Source organism: Nycticebus coucang, chromosome 10, assembly GCF_027406575.1.
Source record: "Nycticebus coucang isolate mNycCou1 chromosome 10, mNycCou1.pri, whole genome shotgun sequence".
NCBI lineage: Eukaryota > Metazoa > Chordata > Mammalia > Primates > Lorisidae > Nycticebus > Nycticebus coucang.
The window spans coordinates 125464578-125486673 of record NC_069789.1 but is presented as its reverse complement, the minus strand read 5'-3'; the positions used below and the strand labels follow the sequence as shown (position 1 = coordinate 125486673).

The following is a 22096-nucleotide window of genomic DNA, read 5'->3' as shown; positions in this document are numbered from 1 at the left end:
AGTCTTTTTGACTCTTCTCCACCAAATCTCCAGTTCTCAGATTGGGGATCAAGACCAAGAAGAGTTCATGTGTTGGGACAAGGTACAAAAAGCCAGATCTCTATGAAAATCACACTTGCCCTATCAATAAGAATAAGGAAGAAAACAGTCATGAAGGGGATTCCCAAGAATGCTGTCCTGGAAGAACTGGGAGATGTAATCTATTGATAACACTGACATAGAAAGAAAAGTCTTAAGCCTGTGAAGAAGTTTCCAAACAGTAAAAGATGGAAGACCTAATACAGCTTGTAGCCCATGAAGAGAAATCACTACCCACTGACACAAGGATGTGAGAGAAGGAATAAGAGCAAAACAGGTGATGTAGCCAGAAAGGCCATATTACACTGACCTTATAATATGCTCTACTTCTCTATTGTTGGACCATGAGGAGGGTATATATGAAACTCAGAAAAAAAGGGGAATGTAGATAGCCTCACTATAATAGATGTCTGCACCCTTCATAACAAGCATGAGTTTCTCCTGAGGTTTGTCTTCAAATTTGATGTGGTGCTCTTACATTGTGTTTAGTATCCCCTCCTGACGGAGAGGTTATTCCTACCCCTGCAGGTCCTGGTCAGAACCCAGGTCACCCAGCCCTTCACAAACTCCCAACAGGAACCACAAGGAAAAGGACTTCACATGGCCACGCAGGGCAAGCCATTACCAGAGAGAAAGCTGAGTTGAAATAAGCTCCTATACAATGCGCATGATAAATTTCTCCCTCTAAACACTGCACACACATGCACACATACAGCCACAGAGTGACTGACATACACATAGGCACACAAGCAGGTCCTCAGACCTGCTCTCTGTTCTCTGGAAGGAAGTCTAATTGGTGCAGCCAGCTCTGTAAGAAAGAAAATAATTTTATACTTTTTTTTTTGGTAGAGATTTTGTTTAAAATTCTGAAAACAGTAGAATTTGCTGAGCAGAACATTGTAACTATTTGTTATACTGATACATTCCCTTTTGAGTTTCATTCCCAAAAGTGAGAGAACCTCCATGTAGGCATGAGATTCAAACCTTTACACCACCTCTTTATTTAGAAAAGACAATTTAAGCAATACTCTACCATGCCAGAGGTTCAACTACGCCACACACAAGGCTAAAGGACAGAATAAAATCAACATCCTTCTCACTGTAACACTAAAATCCCAGTCATGAAAGGGAATTTTCTGGATTTTGGTTCCTAGGCGATCCACTCTACCATCATGTCTAACTGCATACTTGACCTACCCAGTACCTCCAGCACATAAAGATGTGCACTCTAATGACGCATTATTACCAGCTCCAGGAAAAAAACAAACACGGGGAGACACAGGTGACACGTGAGGCTGGGGTGTCCTGTCCCCTGCGGGGAACGCCCCTTTGGAAGCAGAGCAGCCTGCTCCCACAGGCCTAGTCGGACCCTCCAGGTCCCCACGACATCGGGAGAAAATCACATCCACCACCACGCAAACACTGGGCAGTGACGGAGCCTGCGATGGGTCCCAGCGGTCTCGATGAAGCTTCACGGTCGAAGCTCAGCCCATCCTGGGATCCCGGGCCCATCTCCAAGGGATTAAAAGTGCCTGCTGTAGCTGGACACCCACGCTCGGTCACAGAGGAATCGCGCTCCCAAACGCCTCAGAGACGCGGTCCCTTGGCAACCACGCTCGTGTGATTGTGAAGACAGGCTGGTGCCAGATGCGTCACACGCACATGCGCAGTGGCGAGGGCGGCTGGGACTTGCCCAAGGTACTTGAGGTTCCCAGAGTGGCTACGGCAGGCCAGGGTCAGCTGAAAATCCACTGACACATGCATGTGTCTACTACCTCTTGGAGACTTGGCTGTACCCTATCTGGCCCTGTTCTCAAAGCCCAGGGGCTCTAGCTTGACTCCACGCTGCTCAGCTAACAAGTCAGCCACCTGGCCCAGGGCAAGAGTCTGCAAAGGTGACCCCAGGTGGGCCGCACCGGGAAAATAGCATCTGGGACAGTAGCGGGAGAGTCAGGTGTTTCAGAAGCAGGTCTGCGCTATTTCCAGACTGATAGTGGACACACATGGGCTTCCAAGGGGCACGGAAGGCCTCAAGAAAGTGAAGGAAAAGCAGAGCATTCCTGGCACTATAGACGCCCTGGGCTGGGGTTCCAGGCAAGTTCAGGGATTCTTGCCAGAGGCCAAAGAGCTCTCTGACAAGTGCAAGCAGTAGCCACACCTGCCACAACTCTGATCACTCCAACACCCCCTCCCCCAACTGTACCACCCACCCCCCTAAACTCCTCCAGTGGGAATCCTGCCACCCTCTGATTTGGCATTGACACCCAGGCTTCCCCTTTTGGTACAAGGCAGGCAAAGCCAGGTCCACGTGATAATAACGCGTCCCCTATCACTAACCCAATGGGTCACTTTGCATATAGCGTCTTCCACAAAACAGCCCTATTTTATGTTGTGACCCCTGAGAAAATTAATACAAATACCTCTTTTGAAAGAACTGTACTACTTCAAGCAACATAAGCTGTCTTTACCACTAAAAAAGTAGTACAAAGTAAAAAATCTTTGGATCCTAAAGTGTCCTCCAGCCAAATACAGTGTGAGAAAAGTATTCAATTGGTATATATGAGCCCCTTTTTATGAAGAAAGGGAAAACCCAGCATAACCCAGAGAGCAGGGCAAAGAGCAATAGATAATCAAGGAACTGGCATTGCTTGCCTGCCTATACTTGAATTGTTATTGATCAGTAACTGGTCTACCCCTTTCCTCACCCCCTTTTTGAATCGGAATGCTTATTATAGATATCCTATGCCTGTCCCACCATTTGATGTGTCAAGAGAAAATAGATTGACTTTAGTTCTCAAGATTTCAGACATAAAGGAACCATATTCAAGGAGCTATATCCAAGGGAACTATCTGAGGAACCTTATTCACACCTGAACTAGATTTAGTTAAGATCCTGGATTTCAAACTGATGCTGTCTTGGGATGAGACTTTGGGAGCCTGAAGGAAGTGGATGAGTGTATTTTCCATGTGGTAGGATGTCAATTGTACAGAGCACAAAATGTGGCAGATAGTCTTTTTCAAAGATAGGTCCAACAATATTTCCCCTCCCACCTGGTATTCTACAATATATTCCTACCACTTTTCTGTCAAAAAATAAAATCATATTACCCATCTTTGCATTTAGGCTGGCTTTAAATTCTATTAGGAACCAATAAAATGCAAAGGAGGTGATGCTGCAATACTTACAAAGCTGTCAGAAAAGGCCATGTAGCTCCACCTGATTCTCTTAGTATGCTCACTCGAGATGTTCGTCTTGGAATAAACCATGATTCTGTGAGAAACTCAAGACAACGTAGGTGCTCCTGTTGTCAATTCCACCTTAGACTGGTATTCAAGTCATCTAACTCCAAACCTCAGACACAAGAGGGAAGGGACCATCTTGGAAGTGGACACTCCTAGCTAGCTGGATCATCCCAGCTGAGATTTCACACACCATGGAGCACAGAAAAATCATTCCTGTATTCTGTCTGAATTTTTACCCATAAAATCTACTAGCATAATAAAATAGTTGTCTTATGGTACTAAATGTTGGGTGGATTGTTATACAACAATAATCAGAACATAGAAGTCTCAGAAAGATCCACTGGAAAGTTAACCAAAAAGTAATGAAAAAGAGAATTGATAGATTGGACAGGACACAAATTGATACAAAATTTCTCTGAATACACCTTGTTTTGTGGTTTTATATTTAAAATCATGAAAATGGGCTAGGCACAGTGGCTGATGCCTGTAATCCTAGCACTCTGGAAGGCCAAAGTGGGTGTATTGCCTGAGCTCAGCAGTTCAAAACCAACCTGAGCAAGAGTGAGACCCCGTGTGTAGAAAAAATAGAAAAACTAGCCTTCTGTAGTGATGCACACCTGTAGTCCCAGCTACTTGGGAGGCTGAGGCAAGAGGATTGCTCAAGTTCAAAATTTTGAGGTTGCTGTGAGCTACGACACCAGGGCACTCTACCCAGGGCAACAGAGGGAGACTATCTGATAAAAAAAAAAAAGTAAATAAATAAAATCATGGAAATGTTATGTTTTAAAAGAAAAATAAACCAGAAGTTAAAATAGCAGTAACATTGGAAATAAACAGAAGCAAATGAATCTAACTATTAAGTTGAGTAGAACTAAGCATTTTGACTCTACATTCTCAAATACATGATTGTATTGTTATGATCAAGATATTCGATATAAAATAAATATAAGAATAAAATGAAGTTAAAAACCATATTATATTAAATCTGAAATGGAATTATTAGTAGAAAGTGATTCTTGGCCAGGCCCAGTGGCTCACACCTGTAATCCCAACACTTGGGAAGCTGAGGCGGGTAGATTGCCTGAGCTCACAGGTTCCAGACCAGCCTAAGCAAGAGCGAAACCGCATCTTTAAAATAGCCGGGCGTTGTGGTGAATGCCTATAGTCCCAGCTACTTGGGAGGCTGAAGCAAGAAAATCACTTGAGCCCAAGAGTTTGAGGTTTCTGTGAGCTATAACACCATGGCACTGTACTGGGGGCGACAAAGTGAGACTCTGTCTCAAGGAAAAAAAAAGGTGATTCTTAAGTAAAAAAACTTTGAGTTGAAGACTTTGGAAGGCCAACATGGGTTCAGGAGTTCAAGACCAGCCTGACCAAGAGCAAGACCCTGTCTCTAAACATAGGAGTTGTGCCAGGTCCCTGTAGTCCAAGCTACTTGGAAGGAGGCAAGAGGATCACTTTACCCCAACAGTTTGAGGTTGCTGTGAGCTATGATGCCACAGCACTCTACCCCGGGTGACAGACACTTTGGCTCAAAAAAAAAAAAAATTACTACATGCAATTAAATCAAATAAACCCATTACTCCACTCCTTGGAAAGCGTAGTTTTATTTTCTTAAAAACTGATTAATTTTAATATAAGTACTTGAAGTGCTCATTTAATCACTAATCACAGAACTGATTTTGTTGTTATTTTTTTTTTTTTTGAGACAGTCTCACTATGTCGCCCTCGGTAGAGCGCTGTGATGTCAGAGCTCACAGCAACCTCAAACTCCTGGGCTTAAGCAATTCTGCCTTCCCAGTAGCTGGGACTGCAGGTGCCCACCCAATGCCCGGCTATTTTCTTGCTGCAGTTGTCATTGTTGTTTAGCAGGCCCGGGCCAGGCTTGAACTCACCAACCATGGTGCATGTGGCTGGTGCTGTAACCACTGTGCTACTGGTGCTGAGCCTTTTTTTTTTTTTTTTTTTTTGGTTGTAGTTGTCATTGTTGTTTGGCAGGCCTGAGCTGGATTCAATCCTGCAGCTCCTGTGTATGTGACTGATGCTCTAGCTGCTGAGCTACAGGTGCCGAGCCCACAGAACCCTTTTAATAGTATCATCAAGTACTACTGTTTCTTGGGAAATAGTTTCAAATGCTACCAAGTTTCAGATTCTATTTGAGAAATGTCAGAATGCCATATCTCAAATACCTCAGTATGCAAACATGCTAGTTTGGAGTAGAAGAAACCTATTTAAATTTGTTTCTGTTATTTCTGAAGTTGAAAGATCATGTAATACACTGAATATCATGGCTTCCCAATCATAGCAGAGAAACATAGGTCATGATGGATGACTACAGTAAAATAAGAGAAGTCTAACAATCGTTTGTAAGAATTTTCAGTCTTGTTTGAGAAAGTAATTTTAAAGTGTTGGGTTGTAATTATATATATGTAGAATTCATTCCATTCTAATTTTTTTTCCTGCCATTTTGACCTGGGCTGGGTTTGAACCCACCACCCTACTCCTTGAACCACAGGTGCCTCCCATTCATTCCATTCTTAAATGCATATAAAGGTAACACACACACACACACACACACACAAAAAAAAACAACCCAGAATTAAGATAATGGGACTGAATCATACCTTTTTGTCTGTTATCATGATGTTCTGAAGGTAGAATCCCTAGAATCTAGATCTATGCTTTTCAACCTTTGTAATCTCATGACACACTTGAACCTAGAATTAAACTTCCATAGCACACTTAAATTATGATGTTAAAAAAAATAATAATATACTTAGTGTGCTCTGAACTTCTTTTGAAAATAATGATCTTTAAAAATTTTTGTGACCAGCCAGGCATGGTGGCTAACGCCTGTAATCCTAGCACTCTGGGAGGCTGAGACAGGTGGATTGCTTGATCTCACGAGTTCTAGACCCGCCTGAGCAAAAAGGGAGACCCCGTCTCTACCAAAAATAGACAAACTGAGGCAAGAGGATCACTTGAGCCCAAGAGTTGGAGATTGTGGCAAGCTATGACACCACAGCACTCTACCCAGGGTGACAGCTTGAGGCTCTGTCTCAAACAACAACAAAAAATTGTGACACACCTAAGATCCTCTTGCAAAACACCAGTTGGAAATTACTGATCTTTATGCATAATAAAAGCAACATTGATCCTTCCTGAGATATTCCACATAAATGACTTTGTTTTCTATGTTTTTAAATAAACTACTGGATACAATTTGCCATAAGTTAGAATTACCAGCTATATCTTCATAAAGGAAATGTCTAAATTTTGTTTTTGTAAGTCCTCTTTATCTAGTTTTATAATCAGTTTCAAGTCAGTCTTGTAGAATAATGTGGTAGAAAATTTAGTATTTACTATTCCTTCAAGGTGTTTACTTATAATTCATCAGATTCTAAGTATTTTCTGAAGAACAGTAGCTTCTAATGGTCTTAATTTTTCCTTTGCTTACTGAGTTTTCTTCAGCATTTTATCAATTTTGATTATTTTTATCACAAAGTATTTTTGGCTTCTTCCATTTTAAAATACATATATCGTGTGTGTAAATATATATATGTATATTCACGAATATATGCTATATACATTCATATACACACAGGATATATAAAGAGTATAGCAACTCATAATTTTAAAAACCTATAACCATTACATTTACCATTCACATGACTGTAATGAATTGTGCCATCTTTCTTATTTGCATTCCATGATCAAAACTGGCAAGGTCTTAACTATATTGATACTTTTGTTTATTGAGAAAAATATGTCTTGAATTTTTCATTCTTTATGGTAGTACGATACCAGATATAAATATGGAAAACAATTCAGTTTAATATCAACATTATGGAACATACTATTTTGATTATACACTATACACTAAGGAGACAAATTATACATAAATTGCCCTGGAATGGAAACACAATCTCTTAACCTTGAGTGTTAGAACAGTTATGGGTCATGCAATAATAAACTGCCAATGTGCTCCTTGGAAACTCTTAAAAAACACTTTTGGTTAAAGTCTACTTTTTATTGTTTATGCTGATGCTGACAATAGAAATACATGAACCATGTATATAATTTTAGATTTTCCAGTAGTCACACTAAAAAAAAGGTGCAATTAAAAAAATTAAAATAAAATTTTTAAAAAGTGCAATAATGCTCAGCACCCATAGCACAGTGGTTACAGTGCCAGGCACATACACTGAGGCTGGTGGGTTCCAGCCTCGCCCAGAACAACTAAACAACAATGACAACTGCAACAGAAAATAGCCAGGCATGGTGGGCACCTATAGTCCCAGCTACTTGGGAGGCTGAGGCAAGAGAATTGCTTAAGCCAGAGTTTGAGTTTGTTGTGAGCTGGGATGCCATGGCACTCTACTAAAGGTGACATAGTGAGACTCTGTCTCAAAAAAAAAAGTGGGCAGCATCTGTAGCTCAGTTGGCAAGGGTGCCGGCCACATATACGTAGAGTGGTGGGTTCGAACCCAGCCCAGGTCTGCTGGGCAACAATGACAACTGCAAACAAACAAACAAAAAGTCCGGTGTTGTGGTAGGCGCCTGTAGTCCCAGCTACTTGGGAGGCTGAGGCAAGAAAATCACTTAAGCCCAAGAGTTGGAGGTTGCTGTGAGCTGTGATGTCACATCACTCTACCCAGAGTGATAGCTTGAGACTGTCTCAAAAAAAAAAATTAATTTTAACATATTTTATTTGAACCCACATACCTAAAATATTATTTCAGGATGTATGCAACAGAAAAAAATGAGAGATTTAACGTTCTTATTTTTAAAACTAAGTCTTCAAAATCTTGTATTTTACATTTAATGCCTTTGTAATTTGGACTAGCCACATTTCTAGTATTCAATATGGCAATTTCAAGTGCTCAACATCTTGCTAGTGACTACCATATCCGATAGCACATGAGTTGTCCATTAAATTCCATTTACTTGTAGTAATTGTTTTTACTCAACCTTGAAACACATAAAGTGCCTACTAGGGGACAGGTGCTGTAATAGGTGAACTAGAGTCTGAGCATAATGTCTCACATTTGTAATCCTAGTACTCTGGGAGGCTGAGAAGGAAAGACTGCTTGAGGCCAGGAGTTTGAGACCAGCCTAAGCAAGAACAATATCGCAGCTCTACCAAAAAAAAAAAAAAAAACAAAAACAGACAAACAGGCCGGGCATGGTGGCTCATGCCTATAATCCTAGCACTCTGGGAACCAAGGCAGGTGAATTGCCTGAGCTCACAGGTTTGAGACCAGATTGAGCCAGAGCAAGACCTTGTCTCTAAAAAAGCCAGAGCTGCTTGTTGTGGTGGGCACCTGTAGTCCCAGCTACTTGGGAGGCTGAGGTAAGAGAATCACTTGAATGAGTTTGAGGTTGCTGTGAACTAACACCATGGCACTGTACTATGGGTGACAAAGTAAGACTCTATCTTAAAAAATATATGTATATAAAAAAAAAACAAAACCAAAAACAGAAAACGGGGAATGGTAGCACATGGCCTGTATAGTCCCAGCTACTTGAGAGGCTAAGGCAAAAGGATTGTTAGAGAGCAAGAGTTTGAGGTTACAGTGAGCTAAGATGCCACCACAGTACTCCAGCCTGGATGACAGAGCAAGACCCTGTTTGAAAAAAAATTTTTAAGAGGTGAACCACATTAAGTTTGGACCCTCAATGTTAACTTCCTGAATACATTATGTGTATTTAACATCCCAATGTATAGAGCTTTGGCAACATCCACAATTTTGATATATAGACATCTTTTTTAAAAATCACTTCCTTCTGGCTTGGTGCCTGTAGCTCAGCAGCTAGGGCGCCAGCCACATACACTGGAGCTGGGTAGTTCGAATCCAATCTGGGCCTGCCAAACAATAATGACAACTACAACCAAAAATAGCTGGGCGTTGTGGCAGTAGTCCTAGCTACTTGGGAGGCTGAGGCAAGAGAATCACTTAAGCCCAAGTGAGGTTGCTGTGAGCTGTGACACCAGAGCACTCTACTTAGGGTGACACAGTAAGATTCTGTCTTAAAAAAAACAAAATCACTCATTCCAAACTGGTTATAATTTCAAGGTTATTTTATCCTTAATTAAACATTATGGAAATTTTCAAATACATAAAAGTAGAGAGAACAAGAAAAACAAAAGCCATATATCCAAGACTTGGGTTAACATCATTTTGACAAACTTAAGTTATTCATCCTCACTTTTCTTTTGCAAAAGAATATTCCAGGCATCACATCATGGGTACAAACTTCAGAATGTATCTCTTAACAAATAGACTGTTACATAACCACAATGCTATTATTATCACACCTAATAAAAAGTTTCTTACTACTATCTAATACTGCAAATATTCCCATTTTCCCAGTTGTTGTAAAAATGTCTTTTCTTTACATGTTTGTTAACTCAGGATCTAAGTAAGGATCACTCTTTCATTGCACTTGATTGAAATCTTTTTCAATTCTAAGAGTTTCACCTTATTTTAAATGCCATCTTATTGCTTGAGAAATAAGGACATTCCTCTTGTAGAGTTACCCACATTTTACGTTTGTTTCTTGTTATGTCATATAATTTGTTCTTGATTTTTCTCTAAACTAGGAGTTAGATCTTGACAATTAAATTCAGGTTCAATCTTTTCAGCAAAATGTGTATATCTTATTGTATCACATTAGGAGGCATATATCTTATTGTCTCACTATTTGTAATGCGAAGACTGATCAGTGCATTCAGATGTTATCAGACTGATCTATTTAATGTAAAGTTTGTGTTAACCTTTCACTTGATGATGTAACCTGAGATTCATGCCTCAATCTATTATTTCATTATGTCAGTGGTTCTCAACCTTCCTAATGCCACGATGTATTTTCATTGTTACAAAGGGGTAGCAACCCACAGGTTGAGAACTGCTGCACTATGTGTTATGAGATAGTTTTCTAATACAATTTTCTATTTCTGATTCTGTATTCTTTAGCTGGAATTCTCTAATACAAAAGAACTTTGCCTCAACTTCTGGTTGTCCTGAATGACAGTTCATACAGGAAATGCAGGCTAAATTACATTTATTTCATTTTATTTATTAATTTTCGGACTGAGTTCATGCCTTGGCAACCTTCATATAATACACAGAATAATATAGATGATAATAACTAAAATGAAAAGCTTTTCTACATTCATTTTTAAAAATAAAGTTCCTTTTCAAAATAAATTTCCTAAAGTTTAACATGGCTGGAATGGTGATAAAAAGCTTCTATATATTCATTAAATATATTTTTCCTTTAAATAAGTTATTATGCTAATTGTGAGCATGAAGAAAAGGGGATTCATACATTCGAAACCTTTTCCTGTAGAATTTGAATTTGAATTATAATTTAGAGAGCAATCTAAAAGTCTTCTCATAATCCTTACATTTATGGGGTTTCTCACCAAATTAACAATTCATAATGAAAGAGTTCTTATAATTATGCATTTACATTATGAATTCTCTGATGGTAAGTAAGATGTGAATGTTGTCTAAATGCCTTCTTACATTCCTTACATTTGTATGGTTTCTCACCAGAATGAATTCTCTGATGTTGAATAAGTGATGAATGAAGTCTAAAGGCCTTTCCACATTCCTTACAATCATAGGGTTTTTCACCAGTATGAATACTCTGATGTTGAGTAAGTTGAGAGAGCAATCTAAAAGTCTTCTCACAGTCCTTACATTTATAGGGTTTCTCACCAAAATGAATACTCTGATGTTGAGTAAGTTGTGAGAACAGTCTAAAGGCCTTCCCACATTCCTTACATTCATAAGGTTTCTCTCCAATATGAATACCCTGATGCGAAATAAGTTCTGAGTAACGACGAAAGAACTTCTGACATTCCTTACATTCATAAGGTTTCTCACCAGTATGAATTCTCTGATGGAGAGTTAGATGATAGCCACGACTAAAGGTCTTCCCACATTCCTTACAATCATAGGGTTTCTCACCAGTGTGAATTCTCTGATGAAGAGTAAGTTGTTGCCGCACTCGAAAGGCCTTTCCACACTCCTTACATCCATACGGTTTCTCACCAGTATGAAGTTTGTGATGGATTCGAAGGCCTGTACTACACAGAAAAGCCTGACCACATTCCTTACACTCATAGCATTTCTCAGCAATGTTATTAAGTCTCTGATGTCGAGTAAGGTGTGCATACTGTCGAAAGGCCTTCCCACATTCCTTGCATTCATAGGGTTTCTCACCAGTGTGAATCCTGTGATGGAGATTAAGTTGCCCTCGCACTCTAAACGCTTTCCCACATTCCTTACATTCGTATGGCTTCTCGCCAATATGAATTCTCTGATGAAGTCGAAGGTCTGAACCACATGTAAAGATCTTTCCACATTTTTTACACTCATAGAGTTTGTCAGAAGTATGAATTCTCTGATGTCGACTAAGGTGGGCACACTGTCTAAAGGCTTTTCCACATTCTTTACATTCATAAGGTTTCTCACCAGTGTGAATTCTTTGATGAAAAGTAAGTTGTTGGCGTACTCTAAAAGCCTTTCCACATTCCCCACATTCATAGGGCTTCTCTTTATTATGACTTCTTTGATAGAGCACAAGAGATGTGTGTTTTCTGTAAATGTGCATTTTTTCAGAGGTAGTTTTTGTCAGTTGCCTAAAATAGACCTCCTGAAGATTTTCTTGTCCCTCAAACTTTTTACATTCATAATCTTTTCTGAAAAGGGAGTCTTCAAGTGCACAGTTCTTAATTCTTTCCACTATTTCCCATTGAGATAAATTCATTTTATAAATATCCTTTTTTTGAAATAACATTTCAGTGTCACACTTGGAGTCCAAATCTGAAAGAAAATAAGAAAACACATATTTTCCTATTCTAGACAACACAAACTAGCAAATAAAAACTTTATAATAGGAAAAAACAACAGAAAATAAAACACAGTTGAAGTATATGGGCTAAAAAACTCTAAAATGCTTATGTAAATTAAAGAAATTTAAAAAAATAAAGAAAATGATGAGTTAAGACCAGATTACTTGAGTGTAAATCGATTTAAAAATCTCTACCTACATTTTTTAATGTTTTCTCCTTTCAAATAGAACACAATACAAACATTTTACCATGAATATGGATGCTATTTGCCATAAAATTCAACTCAAGACACTGTACATTTTATTCTTTATGTCCCTATAAAATCTGCCTTCTTTTCACTCCTAGAACATGTCATAACCTTTCCATGTCATAGACATTTTCATGGCTACTAAATCTCCCAGGAATCCTGACTAAAGTTTACATGATAGGGTTCCTTTCACCTTTCAGGTATTATCTTGAAAATCAGAAAAACTATCCCTGTTAACATCATCTAATTTACATCTTTTATTTTCCTTAACAATTATTCCTTGCTTAATACACTTTTGTCAATTTTATTACTACTTGCTAATTTCCCCATTTATTCTATTTATTGCCTACCTTAAACTTCTCCAAGTGCAGAAACAATTTTTCACCCACCAATGAATAACAAAACCATAATACAGGAGATGTGGAGGACTGATTCAGTAGACAAGTGACTGGGAGCTGGTGGGGACCAGCCAGACCCCCACAGAGATCTGGGGAAGAAAAAATTTCTGCAGTTTTCGGATTTCTGCACATGGAGTGGAAAGCTTGGAAGAGTGGGCAGACTCGAAAAGTGTACAGCAACCAGGTTTGCATACGGGATGGAGTGGATTTACCATCAGCTTGGCTGCTGGCAGGGAGGCCATACAGGGAAGGTCCAGCTGGCAGCTGGCTGCCATTGGGGGAAGATGCCTGTAGGTAGGTCTGTCCAAGGGGCCTAACGCATAGCTGACTCTGTTTTGCCTGTGGAGATTGGGATTCCACTCTTGGAGCAAGCTGAGTGGCTTCCTGTACCCACAGGGAATTGTCAGGGGACACTGTGAAACTTACCTAAGGATTCTGGAGAGCATTAGGACTCCAACTTGGCAGGGGATGAATGCCAAGGAAACAAGCAATCATGGAGGGCAGCTAAGTCAGAAAGACAGGACCTGTCCTTCTCAAACTATAGAATGGTTCCTGTTGTGTTCTCCATCTCCTAAAACCACTGCCACTTGGTGTTCCAGCAATATGTTGCTATATATGTAATATTCTTATTATAGTTGCTCCCTTCTGTAATATATATACATATATATTTATTTGTTTGTTTTTCTTTTTTTAGTATTTATCTTTTCTTTCCCTTGTTGCTGAGGTTGTTGCTGTTTTTGGCCATTTGAGCTTTTTTTGTTTTGTTTTTGCTAATTTGGTTGGTTCTATACTTAATTTCCATTTTCAATTTCATCAAGAGCCAGGGCTCCTGTATTTTTGGTTATGGTACTTCAGAGTCATTTATTCTATACCCTTCCTACCTTCTCTCTTTCAATAGAGATTGCTCTACTTTTCTCATTTTTTCCACATAAATCACTCATACAACAGCTAAGGTATCACCCCCTTTTGTTTTTCTTCTTTCTTTCTTCTTCCTTCTTTCTCCTTTATTTTACATAACTGTATTTTTAATTTTCTTTATCTATGCTTTTTTTTTCTCTCTCTTTTCTCTGAGTACTGGGGTGGCACAGCATTGGTCTGGCTGGGAGGCCAATGAGGCCAAGAGATCACAGTCTAATGAGTCCTTCTACCTTTGGTTTTGGGAAGACAATATTGGCACGTCTACACTGTTGAATTTTTCATTTTCTTTTTTTTTCTCTTTCTTTCTTGTTTTTGGGTTTTCTCATTGCTTTCTCTTCCTATATTTGGCAGAGATATGGTCTGGCTCTGCTCAGGTAGGTAAGGAACTGCTGATTTTGAGGAATCCACCCAGCCACCACCCTCCCCCCCAAAAATCCTTGCATTACAGGTGTGGCCTTAGCACCATGCCAAACAATACCATTTCTCCTGTTCAATCTTATTCTCTCTTCCTGTCCTCCTTCTCTCCTATTTTTTGATTCTTTTCTTTCATCTCCCTTCCTTTTTTATTTCTTTCCTATTTTCTTCATTCTATCTTTTCCTCTTCTTTATCCCTGCTAGCTTTTTGCCCTTCTTTTCCTTTTGGCCTTAAGAAACAACTTCAATGCCCAAGCTCTGAAGCAAAGGAGAAAGTGAGAAGGAAAAAGCAGAGTGAAGAGGACAACAAGAAGAAAACACACATGAGGAGGAACCAATAGAAAAACTCTGGCAACATGAATAACAGAACAACTCCTCCAAGGGACCATGAGGTAGCTACTGCACAGGACTCCACCTATAATGAATTATTGGAGTTGATGGAAAGGGAATTTAAAATATGGATGATAAAGACAATAAAGGGAATGGACGAGAAAGCTGAAAACAGTACCAAAAGATGGATGACAGACATGAAGAATATACAAAGGATATGGCAGAGCTTAAGGAAATGAAGGAGACAATCAGGGACTATAAAGATGCAGAAGAAAGTTTCAAAAATAGAGTAGAAAATGGAAAAGAAAACAATCTCAGACCTAGAGAATAAAGTTCTTAAGTTAACCCTGATAGTTAAAGAGGTAGAAAAAAAGAGAAAGAAAGTAGAACAGTTGTTCAGAGAACTACGAGACTTCACAAAGCATTCAAACATAGGAATAATAGGGATCCCTGAAGGGGAAGAAGATCGTCCCAAAGGAATGGAAGCCCTGGAGACTATCATAAATGAAAACTTCCCAAGTTTCACTAATGATTCCAACACATTCCTTTTAAAAGGACATTGAACCCTGGGTCATCTCAACTCAAACAGAGCTTCTCCAAGACACATTGGAATGAACCTGTCCAAAGTCAAGAGAAAAGAGAAAATTTTGGAGCAGCCAGGAATAAGTGCCAGCTGACCTACAGGGGCAGAGTCATTAGGATGACAGCAGACATTTCAATTGAAACTTTCCAAGCCAGAAGAGAATGGTCATCCACCTTTAACCTTTAAAAAAAAATTTTTTTTCAGCCCAGTATTCTGTTTCCTGATAAACTAAACTTCAAAATTGATGGAGAAAACAAATCTTTTCTGGATATGCACTCGGGAAGTTCACCACAATAATACCAACTCTATAGGAAATATTTAGACCGATTCTCAGCACTGACCATCACAGTCGACCAGCAGCAAAGTAAACACCCAGAAGCTAACGGTCAAAACGTACATTCCACAAACACGCAAAGGATAAAACTATACAATGGACTTTTATAAAATAAGATGAATAGAACTCCACCACACTTATCAATTATCTTAATAAATGTCAATGGCTTGAATTCCCCACTAAAGAGACACAGGTGGGCTAACTGGATAAAAAATTACAAGCCATCCATGTTGTCTCCAAGAAACATACCTCACCTTGAAGAACAAATCAAGATTCCAAATCAAGGGATGGAAAACAGTATTTCAAGCAAATGGAAATCAGAAGAAAGGAGAGGCTGCAATATTATTTTCAGATACTGGTGGATTTACTAAATTTAAAAAAGACAAAGACAGTCACTTCATACTGGTCAAAGGAACAACACAACAAGAGGACATTTCAATTTTAAATATTGAACTTAACTTAAATGCTTCCAGATTTATGAAACAGACCTTGATTGGTCTGAGTAATATAATATCCCGTAACACCATAATATCTATGGACTTTAACACCCCTCTGACAGAACTGGACAGATCCTCTCAATATAAACTAAACAAAAACAAAAAGGTCTTAAATGTGACCCTAAAACAAACTGGCTTAATAGACATACACAGAACACACTATCCAAAAGCTAAAGAATATACATTTTTCTCATAAGCTCATAGAACATACTCCAAAACAGATCATATGCTAGATAGAAATCAAACTTCAACAAAATTTTAAAAATAGAAATTATACCTTTGTATATTCTCAGACCACAGGCAATAAAGGTAGAACTCAACTCCAACAAAAACGTTCATCCCCACACAAAGGTATGGAAATTAAACAACCATATGCTAAACGATAGTTGGTCCAGAAAGAGAGAGAGGAGGAAACTGTTAAATTCCTCAAACATAACTACAATGAAGCTACAAGTTACCAAAACCTGTGGGATACAGCGAAAGCATTCTTAAGAGAAATTCATTGCATTAGATGCTTTCATCCAAAAAGCAGAAAGAGAGCACATCAAAAAACTCATGAACCAACTGATAGAAATGGAAAAAGAAGAACAATCTGATCCCAAACCCAGCAGAAGAAAAGAAATAACCAAAATTAAATCAGATATTAATGAAACTGAAAACAAAAGAATCATTCACAAAATTAATGAAACAAAAACAAAAAATTGTTTCTTGGAAAAAACAAATAAAGTTGATAAACCCCTGGCTCAGCACCTACAGCTCAATGGTTAGGGCGCCAGCCACATACTCCAAGGCAGGTGTGTTTGAACCCAACTGGGCCAGCTAAACAACAATGACAACTGCAACAAAAAAATAGCCGGGAGTTGTGGTTGGTGCCTGTAGTCCCAGCTACTTGGGAAGCTGAGGCAAGAGAATAGCTTAAGCCCAAGAGTTAGAGGTTGCTGTGAGCTGTGATGCCACAGCACTCTACCGAGGGTCACATAGTAAGACCGTCTAAAAAAAAAAGTTGATAAACCTTTGTCCAGTTTCACTAGAAACAGAAAAGTAAAATCTCTAATAACCTCAATCAGCAATGATAAAGGGAAAATGAAAACAGATGTCAGAGGCATAAGAGATTATCTCTGAATACTACAAGAAACTTTTGCCCAGAAATTTGACAATGTGAAGGAAATGAATCAATACCTGAAATCATATCCTTTCCCTAGACTTAAACAAGAAGAAATAGAGCTCTTGAACAGACCAATTTTAAGCACTGAAATCGAAGAAGTAATAAAAAATCTCCCAACAGGGCGGTGCCTGTGGGTCAAAGGGGTAGGGCACCATTCCCATATGCTGGAGGTGGTGGGTTGAAACCCAGCCCTGGGCAAAAACCACACACACAAAAAAATCTCCCAACCAAAAATGCCCTGGTCTAGATGGCTTCACACCAAAATGCTATCAAACCTTCAAAGAAGAGCTTATACCCATAGTGCAGAAATTATTCCAAAAAAGTGAGAAGGAAGGAATTTTCCCTAACACATTCTATGAAGCAAACATCACCTTGATACCAAAACCAGTAAAAGACTCAACTAAAAAGGAAAACTTCAGACCAATTTTACCAATGAATACAGATGTAAAAATTCTCAATAAAATCCTAGCCAATAGATTACAGCTACACATTTAAAAAACTATATATTACAATCAAGTAGGTTTCATCCCAGGGATGCAAGGCTGGTTTAACATACACAAATCCATAAATGTAATTCACCATAACAACAGAAGCAAAAACAAAGACCATATGATCCTCCCAATGGATGCAGAAAAAGTATTCGATGAATTTCAGCATCCTTTTCTAACAAGAACACTTAAGAATGTAGACATACATGGCACATTTCTTAAACTGATTGAGGCCATCTACGACAAACCCACAGCTAATATCATACTGAATATTATGAAAGCATGAAAACTGAAAGCATTTCCACTCAGAACTGGAACCAGACAAGACTGCCCTCTATTGTCACTACCATTCAACATAGTTCTGGAAGTTCTTGCCAATGCAATCAGACAAGAGAAGGAAATAAAGGGCATACAAATGGGGGCAGAGGGGGGCAGCATCTGTGGCTCAAAGGATTAGGGCGCTGGCCCCATATGCTGGAGGTAGCGGGTTCAAACCCAGCCTAGGCCAAAAACTGCAAAAACAAAAAAAAAACAAATGGGGGCAGAGGTCAAAATCTTGCTCCAGCTGATGATTTGATCTTATACTTAGAGAACTCCAAAGACTCAACCACAAGACTCCTGGAAATGATAAAAAAAAAATATATATATATCGTAATATCTCAGGATATATAATCAATGTTCACTAATCAGTAGCCTTTGTTTATGCCAACAACAGCAAAGTTGAGAAGCTAATCAAGGACACAATTCCCTTCATAGTAGTTTCACCTAGGGATATACCTAAAAAAAGAGGTGAAGGACCTCTACAAAGACAATTATGAAACCCTAAGAAAAGAAATAGCAGAAGGTATTAACAAATGGAAGAACATACCATGTTTATGGCTGAGAAGAATCAACATTGTGAAAATGTCTATATTTCCTAAAGCAATCTATAAATTCAATGCAATCCCCATTAAAATATCAATACTTTCAAGATGTGGAAAAAATAATTCTTCATTTCAGGTGGAACCAGAAGAAACCCTGTATAGCCAAGGCAATCCTTAGTAATAAAAGCAAAGCCAGAGACATCATCCTACCAGACTTTGGACTATATTACAAGTCCATGGTGATGAAAACAACATAGTATTGGCACAAAAATAGAGACATCAAGACATTTGGAACCTAATAGAAAACTATGAAACTAACATCTTACAGCCACCAGATTTTTGATAAACCAAACAAGAGCACACACTGGGGAAAAGAATTCCTATTCAATAAATGGTACTGGGAGAACTGGATAACAACATATAAAAGACTGAAACTTGACCTGTAACTTTCACCACTTAAAAAATTGATTTAAGATGAATAAAAGATTTAAATCTAAGGCATGAAACAAGAAAAATCCTCGAATAAAGTGTGATAAAAACACTTGAAGATATTGGCCTGAGGGAAGTTTTTATGAAGACTTCCGTGGCAATTGCAACAACAAAAATAAATAAATGGGCTGGGTGCAGTAGCTCACCCTATAATCCTAGCACTCTGGCTGAGGCAGGTAGATTGCCTGAGCTCCCAAGTTTAAGACAGCCTGAGCCACAGCAAGATCTCATCTCTGAAAATAGCCGAGTTGTGGCGGGCACTGTAGTCCCAGCTCCTTGGGAGGCTGAGGCAAGACAATCGCTTGACCCCAAGTGTTTGAGGTTGCTCTGAGTTGTGATAGCACTTTACAGAGGGCAACAAAGTGAGACCTTGTCTTAATTAAATAAATAAATAGGACTTAATTAAACTGAAAACCTTCTGCACAGCTAAGAAGACAACTAAAGCAAATAGACAACCTTCAGAATGGGAAAAGATATTTGCATATTATGAATCAGACAAAAGTTTGATAACAAGGATCTACAGAGAACTCAAATTAATCAACAAAAAGAGCTAACAACCCTATATTATCACTCAACAAGAGACATGAATAGCACCTTCTCTAAGAAAGACAGACGAATGGCTAACAAACATATGAAAAAATGCTCATTGTCACTGATTATCAGAGAAATGCAAATCAAAACCACCCTGAGATATCACCTAACCCCAGTAAGATTAGCCCACATCACAAAGTCCCAAAGCTACAGATGTTGGTGTAGCTGTGGAGAGAGGGGAACACTTTTACACTGTTGGTGGGACTGCAAACTCATACAGCCTTTTTGGAAATAAGTATGGACAATCCTTAAAGATCTCAAATTAGATCTCCCATTTGACCCTGCAATCCTAATATAGGTATCTACCCAGAAGAAGAAAAAAAAAAAACATTTTATCATAAGGACATTTGCACTAGATTGTTTATCACAGCTCAATTTACAATCACCAAGATGTGAAAACAACCTTAATGCCCATAAACTAAGGAATGAAACTAAGGAATGGATTAACAAATTGTGGTACATGCACACCATTGAGTACTATTCAGCCATGAAAACGATGGTGACTCCCTATATTTTGTAATATACTGGTTGGAGTTTAAACACATTCTTCTTTGAAAACTACCACAACAATGAAAAAGCAATTATCCAACTTACGCAATACTAATATGAAGCCAGTAGATGATCTAATGCATGCCCACATAGGAGAAAAACTCATTTCATTCAAGTTGGTGTAGGGGTAGCAAGGGAGGGGTACTCTCACTCAATGGGCACAGGGTAGGGGTGTTTGGCACACCTCTTACATATGGAAGACAACCACAAGAGGAACTCTCCCTAACAAAATCAAATATTTTGACCTGGTTGTTTATTTTATTTATTTATTTATTTTTGAGACGGAGCCTCAAGCTGTTGCCCTGGGTAGAGTGCCGTGGCATCACAGCTCACAGAAACCTCCAACTCCCAGGCTTAAGCAATTCTCTTGCCTTAGCCTCCCAAGTAGCTGGGACTACAGGTGCCCACCACAACAACTGACTATTCTGTGGTTGTAGTTGTCATTGTTGTTTGACAGGCGAACAACAATGACAACTGAGTTGGATTCAAACCCGCCAGCTCTGGTGTATGTGGCTGGCACATTAGCCACTTGAGCCACAGGTGCCAAGCCTGACCTGGTTGTTTATACCCTCACATTAACCTGAAATAAATTTACTTTACTTTTCTTTTCTTTTTTTGAGACAGAGTCTCACTATGTTGCCCTCAGTAGAGTGCCGTAGTGTCACAGCTCACAGCAACCTCAAACTCTTGGGCTCAAGCGATTCTCCTGCCTCAGCCTCCCAAATAGCTGGGACTCCAGGCACCCGCCACAACACCTGGCTATTTTTTGTTGCAATTGTTATTGCTGGTTAGCTGGCCTGGGCCAGGTTTGAACCCACCACCTTTGGTGTATGTGGCTGGCGCTGTAACCACTGTACTATGGGCGCTGAGCCATAAATTTACTTAAAAAAAAAAAAAAAAAAACATAACACACAGGAACTGTGAATTATTAAACTCCTCTAATTTTACACCTTACTACACTGAATATTCTCTTCATCAAAGAGATGAAACAAGATAGGAAACAAGCACATCTAAGATATCTGAAAGTAAAATATATACATGGAAAGCAGTAATTTCTTTATGACTTGACCATGATTCCAATTGTCTCTTCACTCACACTCAGAGACATCTCCACTACAGCTCAATTTAGTGATTTTTTAGTAAAAATCATAGTAAAATTCTAAGGAAAAAGATTTTGTTTTCTCAAATGTTTAATTTTTTTTCAAATTTCTTGCCATGAGAGTTCAATACTTTTTAAAAAGAAAAGCTGTTTAAAAACCTATAATATAGAGCCAGACATGGTAGCTCATGCCTGTAATCCCAGGACTTTGGAAGACTCAAGCAAGAGGATCACTTGAGACCAGGAATTTGAGGCTAGCCTGAGCAAAATAGCGAGATCCTGTCTCCACAAAATTGTAAGAAAAATTAGCCAGGCATAATGGCATGTGCCCATAGTCCCAGCTACTCAAGAGAGTAAGGCAGGGTATAGGCGAAAAGCCTATAAAAAAGCCTTTATACAGATCAATTTTGTGAGTGTAACTTTGAAGTCTTTGTGAGTTAGAAAGGAAAAAGCCTGGATAGAACTCCATAAATGGACAAAGGCCTGGTCACTTACTCCATAAGTGGTTAAAGGCCTAGTGACGTAGGAGGCAGGCTGCAGGCAGGTACCTGTATATCTCAGGAATTTCCTGGCTACTCCCTACAGATGGATGACTGCCTCCAAATGGTCTGTTTGTATCTGCTTGATCCCCAGGAGTTTTGCATTGCATCCGTTTGATCTCTCAAGGAACTCTGGTTTTTAGGGTATGTTACTTCTAATTACTTAGCATAAGGACAACTTTAGATACGGTTAAAAGTGTTGTTATTGGTTAAGCAGTAAACATCCTGATGCCAGGTGGCTAGGGCCTGGGTCTTTGAACTTTAGTCATTAGATTATTGATTAATGATGTGTACGTGCAGTACTGCCTATATAAGTTGTGGTAAAATAAAGAAGCTTTGCTACATGCCAAAGAAAGCTGTGACCTTCTTTATTCTCCACCATTTCATTGCAGGTCTTAACCTCCG

At 39.0% G+C, this 22096-nt stretch overlaps 1 protein-coding gene across 8 annotated transcripts in view; it reads right to left on the bottom strand.

Annotated features, from left to right (window-relative positions):
* Nucleotides 1-6983: 6983 nt before the first annotated feature.
* The window catches only part of ZFP30 (ZFP30 zinc finger protein), a 36112-nt gene continuing 20999 nt past the window's right edge, over nucleotides 6984-22096 (bottom strand). For all 8 annotated transcript variants that reach the window (XM_053604995.1, XM_053604994.1, XM_053604999.1 and 5 more), the window contains one exon: nucleotides 6984-12158. In XM_053604995.1, the coding sequence (XP_053460970.1) occupies nucleotides 10786-12158 (1373 nt within the window). In that variant the 3' untranslated portion in view covers nucleotides 6984-10785. The remainder of the gene's footprint in view (nucleotides 12159-22096) is intronic.